General features: G+C 36.7%; 1 protein-coding gene across 1 annotated transcript in view; it reads left to right on the top strand.

Moving 5' to 3' along the window:
- LOC150088423 (uncharacterized) overlaps positions 1–20,326 on the top strand; it is a 291,584-nt gene that overhangs the window by 94,954 nt on the left and 176,304 nt on the right. The window contains exon 11 of the mRNA XM_090370152.1: positions 8,679–8,885. Coding sequence (XP_090226278.1) covers positions 8,679–8,885 — 207 coding nt within the window. The remainder of the gene's footprint in view (positions 1–8,678; positions 8,886–20,326) is intronic.

Genomic DNA, 20,326 nt, shown 5'->3' with positions numbered 1-20,326 from the left:
TCATTTTCTTCAATGCATGTTCTACCTCATCAGGAAGAATATCGGGTATGTCGTATGTGTTGCTACTTTGCAATCCATGTTCCCCACTGCTGGTATCATTCCCTCGCTCCTTGTATAATTCTCTATAGTAGTCTTCTGCTATTTGAATTATGCCTTCTCTGCTGTTTATAAGTACACCATCGCTATTCTTCAGTTTCAGTATCATTTGGTATCATTCAGTATCATTTTCAGTATCATATGGTATATACGCATTCAATTCATCTGTGATTAATGTTTTAAAAGCGTACCACAGTTCAATTGTATTCATTCTCTGTGCAATATCTACCCAGTTAATAGAGGCCATGTAGTACCTTAAGGCATCGTAATTTCCTTTTCTGAAATTAAAACCCATTCTTTGCCTTTTACTTCTGCTACCTCTCTCATCATCATCCACCGTAGAACTCAGTGATCACTTCCTGCTACTGGTTCCTCTACTGTCAGCCCTGTTATGTCATCTGATTCATGTGTGATGGTGAGGTCTAGGATATTCTTTTCTGTAGTACTTTCCCTGACATGTTGATACAAATAAGTCATCTAGTTGATTTAAAAATTTTGTTCCCCATGTCGAGTTTCCTTCCCATTGCCTCCAATCAATTAGAGGCAAATTGAAATCGCCCATAATAAGGCATTGACGCTTACTTGCCCATTCCATTTGCATGTAGAGGCTTTTATCATAATCTTCACAATCACCTGGTCTGTAGATTACTCCTACTCGCATTATACCTTTGTTTCCAACTATCTCACACCATACAGACTCTATACTAGCATGTGAAATGTCTGAATCCGGGAAAGCTGTCGTCGCACTCAGGCTGCTTCTGATAAGAAGCATTACCCCACCACCCCCTTCTATCTACCCTATCCTTCCTAAATACATTATACAAGCCGTACTTAAACTCCACATCCCCAATTTCCATGTGGCACCACATCTCTGTAAGCCCTATTATGTCCGCGTTACTTGTTTTAACCAGCAGTTCAAATTCGCTCATTTTATTGACGACACTTCTAATGTTACTGTATAAACAATTAAGATTTACTGTTCTTGTATATTTAACAACCCTAACACAACCCTTGAAGTTTTTTAGGCTCTCTTCCCTGATATCAGCTACCCGCTCACGTGAAACGTTTCTGCCCCCAGAACATCTAGATAATACGTCCAGTTGGGGTAACAGATAAGAACTCTTAAGGTATGTGCAAGAGTTACTTTGACCAATATTATCAGATAAATGCGTGTCAGTATTACCCACATCCTCCCTAACTAGCAGTTTCCCTGAACCTTTAAGGTATCCTCAATAATACTAGCAAAAACTTTTGCACTACCTTTGTTTAAGTGTATCCTGTCTCTACAAAACAAATTCCTTCTACCTACAAGTGTGGGCCATGCTGATAGAAATTTCCCCCCTAAAGCCTTGCAGATTTCTTCAAGTCTTGAGTTAATCCACAAGGCTCTTAACATATAATCCCTCCTATGAACTGGGTTAAGGACATTGATTAGAAGTGATTTTCATTTAAGCATTAGAATGGTTACAACTGAGTTGAATATGGACAAAGAAAGAGCTAGACAAATTAACTGAAAATTTAGGCATGAGAAAAGTGTGCCAAAAGATGACTCCAGAAACTTAATGAAGAATGAGAAGACTTAGTTTGTGAAAAAATTTTGAAAAAAAATTGAATGAGATGCAGATTTTCTGAGTATAGTAATGACTTGCGATGAAAGTTGGCTGTTTCAGTATGATCCAGAAACTAAAAGACAGTCAATGCAATGGAAGACAAAACAATCCCCAGACCAAAAAAAAAAGCAAGAATGTCAAAATCAAAAATGTAAACCAAACCATGCTTCTTGTTTTCTTCAATATTAAAGGAATTATTATGGCTGAATACATCCCACCAAATCAAACTGTCAATCAAACATATTACATTGAAGTTCTGACAAGGCCATGTGAAAAATTTTGAAGGAAGAGGCCTGAATTGTGGAAGGATAATTGGATGCTCCATTAAGACAATGCTCCAGCACACAGTGCACTCTCTGTCCATCAGTTTCTGGCCAAAACACAAATCTCTCTCTCTGTGTATGTGTGTGTGCTTTACTTGCCAGATCAGATTTTTTTTTTTTTTTTTTTTATGAAAATCCCAAACACGAGAGGTATTAGAACCTATTGTACTCAGTACCATGCTTGGGTTGGAGGTTGAGAAGATGAAAGAAGATATTTGTTGACATTAGGCTTGAACTTCTGTAGACTGTAATTTTCAGGAAATACGTATGAAGGAAGGTTGTTCCAGAAAACGGCAGTTGAATGAATAAACGAGGAAGATAAAAAGTTCGTTCTGTGAGTTTGAAGTTGGACAGTAAATGGATGTTGGCTGGTGGCAGCACGTGTTTGGACTGTTTTGAAAGAGAGAGAGTGGGAATTATAGAAGCCAATTCAGAAGAACAGTGCCCATGGAAGTATCTGTAGAAAAGGCATGCAGCAGAAACAGTACATCTATGAGATAGCGAGTGGAGAAACTCTGTTAGAGAGGAGTCATTAATTAACCTAACTGCCTTCTTCTGAATAGCATTAGAATTAGTAAAGGCATTTGATGCAAGAAAGCAAGCTTATGCAGCATCAACCAAAGGGGAAAAAAAAAAAAAAAACCACTTCCACTTCACCCCTCTGTTCGTTCGAAATACCTGTCCAGCTGAGCCTTAAACTTATTTAGGCTATCAACTTCCATGACAAGGGATGGAAGTCTGTTCCACCAACCAACCACCCACTGGCTAAAGGCAAATTTCCACACGTCTATCCTACATCTGTCTTTCCTCAATTTGAATTTATGCTCTCTCAGGTGATTATTCTGAGCAAGAGGAAGAATCCCATCAGCATTGAGCATGCTCAAACCATTCAAGGCATTATACACCTCTATCAGATCACCTCGCTGGTGCCTATTCTCCAGACACTGTAATTTTCAAAACTTAAGCCTTTCTTCGTAAAAGCACCCCTTTGTTCCATTCACTAATCTTGTTGCCCTTCTCTGTACTCGTTCCAGCAGCTTTACATCCTTCTTGAAATGAGGCCTCCAGACCTGTATACAGTACTCTAGGTGTGGCCTCACCATTGCCTTATACAAGGGAATAATCACCTCCTTATCCCTGCTAGAAAAATTTCTATATATTGACAATACACCATGAGCTACTCTTGCAGGCCGTCTGCACTGCTCAGAGAACTTCATATCTGCAGAGAGAGAGAGAGAGAGAGAGAGAGAGAGAGAGAGAGAGAGAGAGAGAGAGAGTGTGTGTGTGTTTTGGGTGCACTGCTCCAGAAGTGGGAACAATATTCCTTGGTAGGGCAGATTTGCCATTTATACAGAGTGAACAGCTGTTTGGAAGAAAAGTAATACCGAGAGCGAAAGAGAAAAAAATTTTTTTTTATTTATTTTTTATTTTTTTTTATTTTTAGATGCAGAGGAAGCAATATTTGTAATGTCTTGTACCAAGAGAGATTAGAAGCCAAGGTAATCCCCAAAAGAGATTTATCATCTTACCTATAAATTAGAGTGTCACCAAAGATAAGCATAGGAGCAGAAATCCTTTTTGCGAAAAATAAGACATGACTGAGTTTTAGAAGGATCGAAATCAACTAAGTTGTCTTTTCCCCACTGGAGAATTATCTGGAGATTGACAATTTAAGGAATTGGTAGCAGATATTCGAGAAGTTGAAGCTGATTGAACAGGGCAAGGTTTCCAAAATGGAAAGTGGAATGCAATGAGCTGTCATCAGCAAAATTATGGATAGGATTTCCAGTCAATGGAAGAAGGTCATTAATATACAAGAGGAAAAGAGTGAGGGAAAGAACTGAACCTTGGGGAGACAACAGCATTAGTGGAGAAGTTAGAAGACAGCCATCTACAATCACCCTCAGTGAGCGATCAGAGAGAAAACTGGATAACCAATTACAAAAAACAGTTGGCAAACCATAAGATGGAAGCTTGTTTAGAAGACCTTTATGCCAAATATGATAGAAAGCCTTTGAGATGTCAAGAGCAACTCCTTGTGTTTTTCCAATATTTTCCATTTTATTTGCCCATAAATGGGTAAGATAAGCCCGAATATTACCAGTGGATATGGTAATAATGACAGAAGCCATACTGGTGATTGTTGATCAGACGGAAGGTTTCTAGGTAGTTTAAGAGATGGCGGTTAATCGATTTATTCATTACTTTAGAAAGAGTAAAAGTAATTGCAATGGGACGATAATTGGATGGGGGAGGATTTGTCACCCCTTTTGAGGAACTAGCTGGATATGAGAATTTCCAAGAAGAAAGAAAAACACCTTTGGAATAAGAAAGTGAAAAAAGGGGCACAAAGAACAGGAGTAAGTTCAGGAGCACAGATTTTGAAAACAAGTGGAGAAATAGCATCAGGACCTGGAGCTTTCTTGGCATTAATTTGTAAAAATCCTTCTGACATCCTTTTGACAGAAGACCACAGGAGGCATTGAATGGGGATGTTGGGAATTGTGGGAGGTGTTTTACCAAGATCATTAATACACGAGTTGAAGAAAAATGGGATGCTAGCTGGTCAGCTTTATTCTTGGCTGAAGTGACAACAGAACCATCTGGTTTTGACAGAGGTGGGAACAGAGATGGGCAAAAGTTGCGGCCAATAGCTTTGGCAAGAGACCAGAATGCTCGGCTACCATTAGGGCAAGAAGCAAGTTTTCTACTCTTAGCCTGCTCAAAACCTAGTTTGGACTGATTAATAACTGCTTTACAATTGTTGCGAGCTTTGGTGTAGGCAGAAAATGAAACTGAAAAATTGGAAACAAGCCAATTATGATATGCAACATTCTTCTCTTGAACAGCCTTAGCACATTTATTGAAAAACCAAGGTTTAAATAAAGGACGAGACTTTAAAGTGGAGTGCGGAATCAAAGGATTCCATTCCTACACGAATAATTTCACTGACACGATCTGATCAAACGTTGACATCAGAAGTTTTGAAACAGTAATCAGACCAAGGAAAAGGAGAAAAGAAATCTCGCAGGTCATCCGATTTTGCATTCTTGTAATGCCAAACAATATGAGGTTGGGAATAGCCATGAGATAAAGGCCCCATTGGAGAAGAGACAATCACCAAGTTGTGATCTGAGGTGTCTAAAGGACCACTCACTTCGACCGTGAATTTAGAAGGGTTGTTTGTGAGAAAAAGCTCAAGTGTGTTGGCTGTATGGTTAGGATTGTCTGGTATTCTTGTAGGTAAATGAACAATCTGTGCAAGGTCATTAGTAGTTGCAAAAAGTCTCAGCCTCTCGACCAGCTGGATCGGTGTGAATAGAAAATGGGAGCCAGCTGGAGTTGTGAAAATTAAAATCACAAAGGAAAATTACCTCACTGTTAGGAAAGTTGGACTTGAGAAATTCAAGTTGCAAAGAAAGGAAGTCAAGATCTCCGAGTGATTATTAATAGCCATATCGTGCAAGGAAGCCTGAGGCTTGTGCTGCACCAGGAAAAAATAAATAAATGAGAGAGAGAGAGAGAGAGAGAGAGAGAGAGAGAGAGAGAGAGAGAGAGAGAGAGAGAGAGAGAGAGAAGTAGAAGGGAACCACCAAGAAAGAGAAGAATGGTGATATCCAGCTGAGGACCCTGGGTGTGCCAAGCCCATACTCACCAGATGTGAGCCCCCAGGGTTAATTATTAGTGGAGTTGGGAGAATGGTAGGGACAACAGATGAATTTGACACGATAAGGTAGAGAAATTTTAAGCCAGAGAAGATCGAAAAGAGGAGATTACAAAGTCTCAGGGTGCCTCCTTAGCCAGGTGGGCAGGAGCAGTAGTGTGCAGCACATGCTTCTTGATTAAACCGGGGTTTGAGCCCGTGATCACCAAATATGGAGGATGTGGAAAGGTCAGGGAATGACCATCGCATATCCCCAGAGCAATATGACCTTAGTTGCTAATGCTCCAAACAACAAACAAACCAAGTCTCTGACAGGGAATATCAGAACGGACATATGCACAAGTACCACTTTTGAGGTGAAAGGAATCATACAGCAAATAATTTGAGCAACTGAGATGAACAGTAGTTGAATCAACCGATAACTGAGATTCTGTCAGAAAAAGTACATGTGGTTTAGCAGACTGCAAGTGGAAATGGGCATCGTTGAGATTAGAATTGAGACCACATATATTTGTGAAATGAACTAGGAAGTGTTTGGGAGGTTTAGATCTTTTTGCAGATAAGCTTACTCTATTAGTTTGACAATTCATGGTGTATTCAATAGTAAGAAAAAGTGGGTGGGACATGCTGTATGAAATAATGAAATTTTTGGATATGGCATAAACATGGTAAGAATATACCCAGATCCTTGACATAAGGTGGCCTTGACAATGCCCCCTGTATACACACTACTCTGACTCCCTCCAGTCACTGTCTGGCAGAATAGAGGTAGGAAGATTATACACTAGCTGATCCGGAAGCTTCCTAAAGAGTTACCAATAGGTTCGGTCCAGTGTACTAACTAGCGGCCGGACTGCGAACACTGTTTTAGAGCTGTACCCTCAAAATGTAAGGAAGATTGGATCTCGCCATGATGTTAATCATAACCTGAAAAGCGATCAGTTATACTGCATGATGGAAGAGATGGGGAAGGGTTGATTGGAATTTAGCTCTAGAGACGGAACATGGGTTCCACCACTTCAAGCCTCCAATAAGCAAAGTGGTGGTAATGCACCATTTGATGAGTCATCTACCACCTAGTATTGCCTGGTAACACAGAGGGGTGACATTTCTCCCTGTGTGTGCTTGTGCATGGAGGTTATACTCAGGATTACTAACAATCCCACTATAGTGAAGGTGCAAGCAGAGGATTTGGCTGTCACAGACTGTCTGGACTTCACCAAAATTGGGTCCTCTTGACTTGAATGTCATCCGAATATCAGTTCCATCAGCATTTTAGACTCCCAGGTAGCAAGTACAGGTTGTCTGTCATATCTGAGAGAATGTCTGTGACAACCTCAAGGTCTAAAGTAGATTTATCTACTTTTGACTTTTTTTTTTTTCTTCTATTTCCTAAACTGAAAAGTGTACTTAAAGAAACCCATTTTCAGTCCATTGAAGACATTCAGGAAAAAAACTACTGAAGTGTTAAAAGGGTTTACAGAAGATGACTTCCAGAAATGTTTCTGTGCTTGGAAGAAACATACAGAACAGTGTGTGCAAGTCCAAGGCGATTATTTCATAGGGAATAACTTGTAAGGTATGAAATATTTCATTATATTTATTTTATTGCAACAGTCTTGTTATATAATAGCCACACCTTGTAATATTTGCCAGATTTTTGAAATCTTTTACTGTATGACTTCACTGATGGTAAAGTGCACAACTTCTCGATTACTGTAGAAAGATTATGCTGCATTCCAGTGAAGTGACAAAACAAGATTGCTAGTGCATCCAAAGAAACTTTCCTGAGATTACACTCAACATCTTAAGTTAAGAAAGAAAAGGGAGTAGTAAAGACTAGTTAATTAATATAGTTAATTTTATTAAAATATAATTAATTCAAGTATGCAAATATGACTGCAGTGAAGTTTACTGTAACTTCCTGAACCAGCATGTGTTTTTTTTTCGGTTGGCTTAATGCTATGATATACTTGGAGAAGTTTAATAATTAAACTTCTCCATGTTCGTATGTAGTTTTAAAGTGAGCAGATATTTTTGTTATTACTTCTTATTATTTAAAATTAAGGCTTAAAATATGATGCTTGGATAACTTTCCTGAACCAGTGCTTTGTAATCATGAGAAAGTTTTCTGAGGTGAATAATATGCTGAATTTCTAGGCCTACTATTGAAAAAAGAATGCACAAAAATGGCTAAAACAGCTAGGATTTTGCCTATCACATACTAAAAAAAATATTGCTTGCTGAAAGTTTCCTGGGTTTCACATAAGTTATAATAATTGAAGCAAGAGCAATTTCTACATTATACTAACTACCCTACCATTAATATCTGAACACCTATTGATAGTTAGTCACATCCTACCAAAGTACCGTGTTGCAGACAACCATAAATATCTTGTAGGCCTTTGAGGAGACAGTAATACAATTGTGAATGCAAGATACCACAACCAACAGAGTTAACAGATTTTCAACACAGAATGATAATAGAGTGGCACATAAGCAATGTCCGTATGTGACATTTCAATGACACCAAGGATCCCTAGGTTAATGATTGGTGATGTGAACTGGAAATGGAAGCAGTCAAGGCCGAAACAGTCACAAAATGAACTGGAATATATCTGAAGCTGACAGAATGTGACACAACTGAGCTCTCCAAAAGAATCTTCCCTTTAAAATGCTGGTCAGCATTGTCAACACACACACACACACACACACACACACACACACACACACACACACACACACACACACACACTCTCTCTCTCTCTCTCAGGGAATTTTTTTTTTTTTTTTTTTTTTTTTTTTTGGCTGGTGCAGCATAAGCCTTAGGCTTCCTTGCACCATGTAGCTAATAAAATAATGCTGATGTCAATTTTATTTTAAACTATAAATCAGAGTGTGACAATATAACTTATAAGATTTTATATTTTAGAATAAAATAATTTCTCTATATGTACAGAAGCATTATTTTCTTTGTTTCTTTAGTGTGTGAGTATCTGACAGAGGTTGGAGTGAACCTTCAGAAGAGTGGATCTGTTGAACAACTAGCTATTCCTATTCCTGAATGCAAAGAGGATGGTTCTTATAAATCCCTTCAATGTGATAAGGAAAATTGTTGGTGTGCTGATGAATTTGGAGTTAAAATTTCACACACTGAGGGTTCTCTAAAAACAGAACTTAGTTGTCACAGAGGTGAGATATCAAATTATGTCTAATTCTGTAACTATGCAGTATTCTTGTTTGTATTTTGCAGCTGTAAATGTATAATGACTTATAAAAAATCTTAAAAATTAAAATTAAAAAAATGTCATCTGTCCCTCTATACAGAAATGAAGTAGCAGAGTGGTCAGGAGTGAGTGCAGTAGCATGCAATCTTTGAGTGGACTGGGGTTCAAGCCTGTGACTGCTAAATATGATTAAAGTTTGTATTGATGATTTATTGTAAACTCCACTGAGATGGTGGTCTTGCCAGAGTATAAACAATAACATTGAAAAGGAAATTTATTATCATTAAGCTTGTAATATTTTTGAGTGATATAGAAATATTTAATCATTATGGGGAAAAATTGCTCATGTGTATATGATGCACTCAGAATCTAACCAGTTGTCTGTCTGAAGCCCAGCCCAGCATAGTATTAGTATAGTCATTATTTATGATATCTTCAAGTTGGTGTATACAAAGTAGTGTTATTTTAGACAGTTTATAATAGAAAGCAGTACAAAAATAGCTTTGAATCTCTGAGAAGAAACTATATGGATCAGTGTCATTTATTCAATTTTGAGTGAAAAGCTGAAATTAAATAATTTATTTGGAATTTTGATCCAGAAATTGAATATCACAGCATTAAAAAAAAAAAAAAAAAAAACCGTGGTAACCTGCAGCATTACCACACAACAATAAAGTCAACCGATCCTTTGCCGCTTTGAAATCTGGCATGTTTTTTTCTTCTTTCAATATAACTTCTTTTAGGCATTTGTTTCCACAAAAGTCTTGCTTCATCTATGTTAAAAACTTGTTCAGAAGTATAACACATAATACCACTCTTCAATAATTTTAACAAGTTCTTCCAGATATGAAAGTTTTGGCCCTTAATCTGCACTTGTGGCTTCTCCCTGGATTTTAAATCTATTCAACCAGCTCTTACTAGTTTTAAATGTTCCAGTTTTTTTTTTTCTTTTTTTTTTTTAAGGTGAGTTTTCTTCATATCATATTGGCTAATCTCTCTCTCTCTTTTTTTTTTTTAATAATATTTAACTTAACTGAATTCTGCATTGGATATTATCTTCAATAAAATTAGTTAGTCTTTCCATTTCAATCCTAATAGCCGGTCTAGCCCTAGTTGCTTGCAGTGGAACAGCTGTCTTTCCCGCTGCTAAAATTAATTCTTTATTTTTTTTTATAATTGTTCTTACAGTTAAACTTGCAAGTCCTAAATTATGGCACACATCCGCTTGTCTTTGACCGGAATTGATTCGCTTCGAAACGTCTAATTTAATTTTCAAATTCAGTCTTTTTCTTATATAGTCTTCGTACTGCGCTCAGACGTTGTTGCTTTTTTATTCTTATCAGCCATTATTAACTCTTCGAAAATGTAACTGCTTTGGTTGCATTAATTATGATACAGTGTTCAAGTAAACTGTCTGTTTCGCACGATGTCTAATACGGTACTGAGTGATGACTAGACTTCGGATAAATGCATATAACGCAAATATTACAAGCAATATGCTTGATCATTTTTTAAAATGTTGATCTCGGAACTACGTAACAAGTCACTGTACTGCAATTAAATTAGCGTGCGAGAAAATTTCACTGAGTGTGGGAAAATTTCTGAAGTCAGCGTGGGAAACGTTTTAATGCTATTTTGCTATTCATTTTCAAACTATCGACTCCATAAAATGAAAAGATTTCGTTAAATATGCCAAAAATGCAATCTGTAAAAGAGCGTTATAGTCAGATACAGGTTATAATATAAGAACAGCGTTATAGTGAATCAGCGTAAAGCGAACCGCGTTATAACGGGGGCCTGCTGTACACTGATTCAAAGGCTGCTGCAACTTCTGGAGGCATTCTTGGTAACCTTTTGGAATTGCTAACAGCTTCTGTGTTGTATTCTGAGTAATTTTTCAAGGAAGCTTTAAGCTTTGGAGGGGAGACACAAGAAGTTAAATCTAGTTAGCATGGCAGATGGGGAACCACAGGGATGGATTGCCTCACAAGAAATTCTTGAGTGAAAAGCACTTTGCATGCAGGGGCCATTGTTATGAAGCAAGTGCCAATCCCCTGAACCTCATTTTTCCAGGCATTTATTCCAAACTAAGTGCAATTGTTATAGAACTATTGTGTAGATTCTCAGTCCTCTGTTTGACTATGCAAGACAAATTCATAATGAATAATCCCTTGACAGTTCATTGTACAAGATAATTTGGCATATGAGAGTTCAGTATACAAGATAAGTTGGTGAAAGGCAGTTTGTGGCTACAACAGTTTGGTGAGCATGGTGATTTGGCAAATTCTAGGTGAAAATTTGATGTATGACAAAGCAAGACCAAAATTACAAACTTTTAACATCCCATATTTTAAATGGTTAAATTATTGATCACAATATGGTTCATATTTTTAACAGGTCAAACTACCACCTTTGTTTTTAGGCATGTTAGCATACAGGGTGTCTCAAAAATATTGGTACAAACGTTTAGGGGAGGTAGGTAACATCTAAAGGAATGTGAATCGCATAGGAACCCATAACCGGAACTGTCACTGTAAGTCGGTACACGGCGCTGTTCATCAGTTTGCGAGAGGGAAAATTTCTGGTTTACTCATTCAAGCAGTAGTCGCCGCATGAAGAGCATGCATCGATATACGAACTGTGAGCTGGCAGATATGCACCTAGTGTATGGATTAGCAGAGGGCAATGGACGAGCCACTCAACGAATTTATGGAGAACGCTTCCCAGACAGACATGTACCAGACCACCGTTTGTTTGCACGTGTGCATCAAAATTTGTGCGATTATGGGTCATTTAGAGGTAACAGGAGTAGTGCCGGGAGACTACATTCAACGCAAACTCCCGCCATGGAAAAAAGTGTTGAATGCTGTCCAGAACAATCCTACTACCAGCACACGTGCCATTGCCTCTGCCTTAGGAGTGTCTCGTTGCAGTGTACAGAGTCTGGCATGACAATTCCTTACACCCCTTTCATCTCCAAAGGGTTCAGTTACTGCTCCCCCAAGATCATCCTGCACGTGTGGCTTTGGTTTCTCCAAGAAAGTGTTCAAGACTTGAATTTTCCAGCCTATGTTTTGTTCACGGATGAGGATTATTTCACTCGGGAAGGCTTATTCAATCAGCACAATGCTCATGTGTGGGCTCACGACAACCCACACAGTGTGCACCCCCATGCGGCACAACATCGCTTCGCAATAAATGTGTGGGCAGGTATGGTCGGTGACTACTTAGTCGGCCCATACCTGTTACCATCCCGCATGAACTCCACTAAATATCGGATCTTTCTTGAACAAGTTCTACCAGAGTTACTTGACGATGTTCCAGCAAACGTGAGATGCAAAATTTGTTTTAAACATGACGGGGCGCCTGCCCATTATGGAAGGTGTGTTCGTGACCATTTGAACAGGCGTTTTGGGGGTCGATGGATTGGCCATGGTGGACCCGTTGCCTGGCTCCCACGCTCACCTGATTTATTGAGCCTTTATTTCTTTCTGTGGGGGGCCCTCAAATCTATCGCCAAATATGAATCGCCAGTAGAGACAGAAATGGATCTCGGGGCGAGACTAGTCTGCGCTGCTGCTACTGTCAAAGAAACTCCAGGTGTGTTCGACAGCGTCTGCCAATCCATGCTGCGTTGGTGTCATGCATGCATCGTGTCTCATGGTGGAACCTTCGAGCATCTGTAGTAACTTCATGAAATGCACCGATCTTGTACTCTATTGTTAATATTATGTCAAATAAATGTTTGCCACTAATTACTGTCTTGTGTCATTTCTGCTTCTTGTGCCTCTGCTACCACTTTCCCGTGACGTTTCCGGTTATGGGTTCCTATGCGATTCACATTCCTTTAGATGTTACCTACCGCCCCTAAACGTTTGTACCAATATTTTTGAGACACCCTGTATATGTGTAAGTGCATATTGTCTTCACCACAACCATTTGCCCACACGTAATAACTCAACTCCTGGTTGAATTTTCATAAAATTTTATATTTGGCTCTTTCAGAAAGATTTGTTGATCCTTCCAAAATTTAATTAAAGTTAGAGCAATAGAAATCCAGCAGTTATTATTTCTTTGTTTGTCTGTCCATCTGTATTTTGAGTAACATTATATGCAGATGGACAGACAGCTGATTTGCTGAGGACTCCCAAATTTCATTAAAATTGAACAAATAGAAATATGATGGCCTTCAAAACCAACCATGCACTTGGGCCTCTGGATACCATATCTTTGGAATAGTAACATGGATTTGTCATGGATATGATTATAAAGTTGTTGTACAATATGGACAGACAGTCATGCTGAAGATAATAGGGCAGAAATACACTTTCCAACCTGCTTATGAGTAGGATCATGTTGAATACTTTGGCACAATATGAACTGATTAAAAAAAACACTTCTTTTTTCTGTTATTTGCTAAATTTCTGAATTCCTCCTCTCTGAGTGACCAAAATTTCCCTTGATTTCCCAAACCTTTTACCTCATTGGTTTTCTTAATTTTTGGTCTGTGTGTCAACACACACATACCAAATTGTCTTTCACCAAATTGTCACATATAGAGAAATGTCATTAGATAGTATGAACCAGAGCTGTAATGCTCAATACATTCTACATTGATATCAATATTTGTAAAATAAGAGGAGTTTACCTCAATATAGTACGTAGAAAACTTCCATATGATACTCTCCAGAAATTAAAACGAAAAAATTAAAAAACTTACATTAGAGTAACAAATAGTTTAAAAAATAATTAAAACTCAATTTAACACAATTAAAAATCAATTTAATGCAATTAAAAATAAGAAAACTAATTAAAAGAATTTACCAAGGAAAATTACCTCACTGTTAGAAAAGTTGGACTGGAGAAAGTCAAGTTGCAAAGTGAGGAAGTCAAAGAGCTCCAAGTGATTAGTGGAGTTGGGAGAACGGTAGAGACAACAGATGAATTTGACACAGTGAGGTAGAGAGATTTTAAGCCAGAGAAGATCGAAATGAGGAGATTCCAAGCTACCAAGTCTGACAGGGCATATCGAAATGGACATATGCACAAGTACCACCTTTGAGACGAAAGGAATCATACAGTGAATAATTTGGGCAACTGAGATGAGCAGTAGTTAAATCAACCGATTACTGAGATTCTGTCAGAAAAAGTACATGGGTTTTGGGAGACTGCAGGTGGAAATGGATATCATTGAGATTAGAATCAAGACCGCGTATATTTGTGAAATGAATTAGGAAGTGTTTGGGAGGTTTAGATTTTTTCGCAGATAAGCTTACTCTATTAGTTTGATAGTTGTATGTTTTTCATTAACAGCATGAAAGGCTAATTCTGACACTGCTGAACGAGAAGCATGAACTTAGGCTGTGTGTTGATTAACACAAATTCAGAGGAAACCGCATAGAACCCTGATAAGAGGAGTCGCAGTCACCACAAGAAATGTTCTATACTAGGTTATTATTTGTGTTGTGAACGAGGAAAGGACTGAGCAATTGTTCAGTATAGTGTGTAATTTCCCTATTGGCCTGGCTACAATTTTAAATTTGGTATCTTTAAAGAATCTTAAGTCGTTTGTGCCACTTGTTCAACATTTGACGTCAACGACGATTTAATGTATACATTTGATGCTTTTCTTCCCTGTATCACATACTATGGAAGGTATTTAGGCAATGTTCCAGTCGTTACCGATAGTAGCACTATCCAAGACATTTTACATTCGTTTAATAATATTCATTCTAGACTAAAATTTACATTGGAGAGGGAGAATACGGATACTAAGTCATGAAATTTTCTAAATTTCACGCTTACTTGGGATGCAAATAAAATCCAATTTAACATCTATCATAAACCTACAAACACTGGTATGCTTCTACATTATAATAGCTATCACCCATTCACCTACAAAAGATAGATTATCTTTAATCAATTTCTCAATGCTTAAATATTCAACGACAGAATCTGCTTTGGGCTCAGAGATACAAGTATTAACCAGCAGATTCTTTAACAGGGGTTAACCCACTTGCTACAATAGACAGAATTAGGGTACAAGCTAAGGATAGAATACAAAAATATACACCAACCAACAATAATAATACCAAAAAATATTTTTTTTCAGCCCCATATGTTGAACAGTGGCACAAACGACTTAACAGATTCTTTAAAGATATCGAATTTAAAATTGTAGCCAGGCCAATATGGAAATTACACACGATACTGAACAATCGCTCAGTCCTTTCCTTGTTCGCAACACAGATAAATGACCTAGTATACAACATTTCTTGTGGTGATTGCAACTCGTCTTATCAGGGTTCTATGTGGTTTCCTCAGAATTTTCGTGTTAATCAACACATGGCCTCAGTTTGTGCTTCTCGTTCAGCAGCTTCAGAATTAGCCTTTCATGCTGTTAATGAAAAACATACTTTTTTGTTTAATGAGGCCAAAATACTTAGTGTCCAACGTAATTATACAAGACTTTAATTGCAGAAACCATTGAAATTAAATTACGTGAGAATTCTGTTAATGTTCGCCAGCCATATCTAATCTCTGACTCATGGTCCTGCATACGCGAAGACAAATAATCCCTATTTAATTTCCATGCTCACCCCTATTTGGTAATTTTCATTCCTGTGATCATGATATATGGTCAAAGCATTGTTAGATTCAGAAAGGAAAATTGCTTTGCATTTTTTTTCGTTAAATTAATATTTTACTTAATTTTTAATCGTGTTAAAATTGATTTGTGTTCATTTGATTTTTAATTATTGTTAATTATTTCTTACTGTAATGTAAGATTTTCGATTTTTTTTAAAAAACTGTTTTCGTTTTGATTTCTGGAGAGTATCATACGGAAGTGTTCTACGTATCATATTAAGGTAAACTTCTCTTATTCTTTTACAAATATTGATGTCAATGTAGAATGTATTGAGCATTATAGCTCTGGCTCATACTGTGAAATTACTATTAATAATGTGGTGGCATTTATGAATTTTGTGCATGCTGTTTAAGTAAATAAAATACTATAAAGTTACTAATGTTTTGCTAGTTAACTACATATATACAAACAATTTTTGAATAGATATCTTATGGAGAATCATTTATTCCAGTTGAAATAAATTTTATATGATGTCCTTCATTCTGAAGGGCATCACTGCCAGCAGAGCACACTAAAAACTTAATAGAATGAAATCTGAGAATCAGAGATCTTTATTTTGCTATTGTTTTTTTTTATTTATTTATTTTTATTTATTGAATAAAGCTAATTTTAAACATGTACTTTATATAATTAAGTATTCATGATTAGTGCCTCATTGTATGAGAAAGTTGATGCCTTATGCATAAAGACCTTCTTTCTAGTCCTTCTGTTAAGACCTTTATCCTATATGTATATCTTTTCCTCTTTCAAGACCTTCTTTATCCTATATAACCAAGGCAAATGACATTTGCCTTGGATATATTAGGGTAAAGCATGATATATTGTAATCTTGACTGGTTTAAAAATATTGTTGGTCTGAAACTTGTGCTCTAAATCGGTTTATTCTTAACCTGTTTTCAATGGCCACTTAAATAGTGAATTGCACATTGACCAAAGATCATCAAGCAGTTTTATATATTTATTTTTTTTTAATAGAAAGACATGGTCTTATAATAATCATGTTTTTCCATGGTTAGTATATGTCCAAAGCCATGCTAATTATATTTTTAAATTTCTGTTATTTTAATAAACACCATAATGTGTAAAAGATATTGATGGGCCTATTAAATTTGATTGATTAAAAAGTGGGCTGTAGCACCAGCAAGATTAAGAATATCTGCTATAAACTGCTTTATTTGTATTTTTGAAAACCGTTTTCATCACTCAAAATGTGAATAATAAATGTCACTGAGCTGTCAAACATTGCATTAGTACTTAGCTACCACTGGTGAAATAATTGCAGGAATTCCGCTACTTATGTAATACTCGACTTAAGGAAATTCGACTTTGCCGGCTGGTACAAACTTAAAAAGAATCGTAGAAACGTATTTTACATCCCGTAAGTATATAAATGGAGGTATTGTGAAAATATATCATAATGTGAACCCAATAACACATCGGGGTTTTTTTTTTTTTTTTTTTTTTTTTGTAATTCGTTCCAAATCCTCGGAAGTTGAAAATTTCACCATATTACTAAGCTGTTTATCTCTCTAAAAGATCACATTTATAATGACAATTGCACTACACTTTCATCTTGCACCATTTGCACTTTTCGTTGAAAAGTGCAAGGGGTGGTTGTGCCAGGAAATTAAACAAAATTGATTTAGAAATGAAAATGATTAAGAAGTAGAAGCAGGACCAAGTTTTTCATCAATTGCACGGAATTAGGTCTTGCTGCTTTAACAATGAATACTATTTTAAAGGAAAGTGCACGTATAAAAGAACATATCAAAGGATCAATGCACTTAAGATCAATAGTAATCACAAAATAGCGTTCAGGTGCTATATCGTAGATGGAACAGCTGTTAATAACATAGTTGTAAAATCAGATTCAGAAGCGAGTGCCCCCTGAGTCTAATGACCATTCAGGCAAAACAAGTATTTATAAAGATATTAAGGATAAGTATGGTGAAACCCCAACCCAAGTTTGTGGCAAGCAATGGGTGGTTTAATAGGTTCAAATATCACGCTGGTTTCCACAACGTTAAAATGTGCTGAAGTTGCCAGTGCTGATTCTGCAGCTGTAGAGAAATTTTCTGATGTGTTGGAAAAATTATTGATGAAGGTGGCTATTCAATACAGCAAATTTTTAACATTGAGACTGCTCTGTATTGGAAAAAAATGCTGGATCAAACATACATTGCCAAAGACGAAAATACAATGGCAGGTTTCAAGGCATCAAAAGACAGGGCCATGCTCTTGCTTGGGGATAATGCAGTGGGAGATTACAGATTGAAACCACTGCTTGTGTACCATTCTGAGAATCCTCGTGCATTTAAGAACATTAATAAAGAACCAGAGAGCATGCACAACAGTATCTCTCTTTGAAGATTGCTTTAAATGCTGCTTCATTCCTGAGGTTGAAAAATATTGTAAAGACAACGATGTTCCTTTCAAGATTTTGCTTCTATTAGATAATGCTCCTAGAATTTCAGTTCGAACATGAGAATCTTATTTCTACCGCCGAACACAACTTCACTCATCCAACCCATGGATCAGGGTGTTTTTTTTAATTTAAAAGCATACTATTTATTCACAACATTTGCTCAGGCATTGTCTGCAGTAGACAATGAGAAAAATTGTAAAGAGACTTTTAGAAATATTACAATATTTACCACGCCATCTTAAACATTAATAAGGCCTGGGTGGAAATTACTAAAAGTTGTTTAAATGGCACATGGAAGAAAATATGCCCACGGCACGTAAAAGGTTTCAAAGGATTTGAAAAAGATGAATCATATGAAGAGGTTACAGATAAGATTGTAAAGGTGGCAGAACTACTTTAGTTGGAGGTTGATGCCAAAGATGTGGAGGAGTTAATAGAGGAAGAAGAGGAGGAATTTTCTAACAAAGAACTTATTGACTTGCAGGCAGCAATAGTGAAAGAAGAAAATGCTGACAAAGCTCAAGATATTCCAAATGAGGAACAGAGACGCTTTATCACCAGAGAGATGGCCCTTTTTTTTTTCTTGAAATTGCATCGGCAATGGCGAGGTTTGAGGAGATGTATCCTGACAGCGAACAATTCTTAAAAGTTAACAGAAGGGTGAAGTGATATGCATTGAAATCTACAATGAAAAGAAAAAAGCCACCGTCCAGTCATCCATTAATATGTTCTTTTGTAAGGTCGAGCAGCTGACCCCTTCTAAAGCTCCACAGCCCTCAACACAGCGGCGTACTTATCAGCTGAAGACTTCAATTCTGGCAATGATGCTCGAGAGGTAAAACTTATAGATGTTATGCCTGTCTCTTTTTTTTATAATTTTTAAATTTTTTAAATTGCACGCCTTTGTAATTTTTCCTGTGCATGAGATAAAAAATTGAATAAATACAATAAATAATTATATTTACATGTTTGTCGAACATTTATTTTTTAATTCAATCAATTCAGTGAGCACAGTTGCAAGTGCTACACAAACACGGGGGGAAATTTCAACTTACGTAAAATGTGACTTGTGTAACGTTCTGCTGAATGCAACCGTTACGTAAGCCGTGGAGTTCCTGTATGGAAGTAATTATAGAAATAAATATACGGGGGAAATAATTATAGAAATAACTCTAAGTAATGGTTTATAGTCATTTTAGAATTAGTGCTGCTTATTTGCAGTAATTGTAAATTGATGGCAAGTGTCTCAAAATTATGAGTGATCAACTTTGTATGTAATGCCTAGTATTCATTTGAAGAGATCCAGGTTTAAATTCCATTGGAGACTGGAGGAATTCTTAACCGTAACCAGGCATCCCAGTCTTTTGAGGTATCACACAAAAACACCTTTGGTTAAACTGGGTAAAAAGTTGGCTGAAAAATCAGAAAGAAATTGAGAATTTTTCACTTTTAATGCCATCTTTTAACCATTATAGCTACATTTCACAGCTGCATTCATAACTATTATGAATGCAGCTGTGAAAAATCCATTTTTTATATTACAGAAATTTTAAATTATTTTTTGAAAATAAAACATCCTCAGTGCTTTGGACATCTTTCATCACGTCTCGTATTTGGGAGTTCTGAATATCATCTCCCTTATTATCTTGACTGACAGCAAGTGAAATCTCAATTGAAAAATCCACATGCTTCAACACTGGATACTAGCCAGAATCTTCCATGACACATAAAGACAGAGAATTTAACAATTGGAAATGCTGCCATTAAATGTAATGAGTACATGTTTCAATAATTGGACATCATGAGAGATGGCACTAATTTTAAGTACTTGTTTTTCAGAATGTGCATATAATTATCATGAATAGGTTTAACTTGATCATGCATTTTTATTGTTTGCACAATAACTAACAGAGGTTTCTGGAAATTTCAGTGGTGATCTCAAGAAAATACTTGTTTAAAAGTATTTGAAGTTTTAGCTATGGGGACTGAGTAGGCAAAGGGCACAAAATTACTAAAATTGTGTGGAGTCTTGAACACCCCATATGTCTATTTAAAGGCTTTTTCTGTCAAAGCAATATGAGTAGATTTCTCCCAGGAAGGGAAAAATTCATGTATTTCATCTAATACAACATGCAATGTTACTAAGAAATGTACACACATGCATTTTTACAGTTGTAGGTTAAATCTAAGACTATATTCCATGGTTCATCCAAAACTCTGTAGTCAACTTCATTTTTCAGGTAAAAATTGTAATTTTCTTTAGCAGCATATGTAAAAGTATGTCCAATGCTATGTGTGATCAATCCCAACATGTAAACCTTCATGTTCAAAC

Source organism: Mastigoproctus giganteus, chromosome 3, assembly GCF_048544385.1.
Source record: "Mastigoproctus giganteus isolate SK-2022 chromosome 3, ASM4854438v1, whole genome shotgun sequence".
NCBI lineage: Eukaryota > Metazoa > Arthropoda > Arachnida > Uropygi > Thelyphonidae > Mastigoproctus > Mastigoproctus giganteus.
The sequence above is the reverse complement of the archived record's forward strand: the minus strand, read 5'-3'. Positions and strand labels throughout refer to the sequence as shown.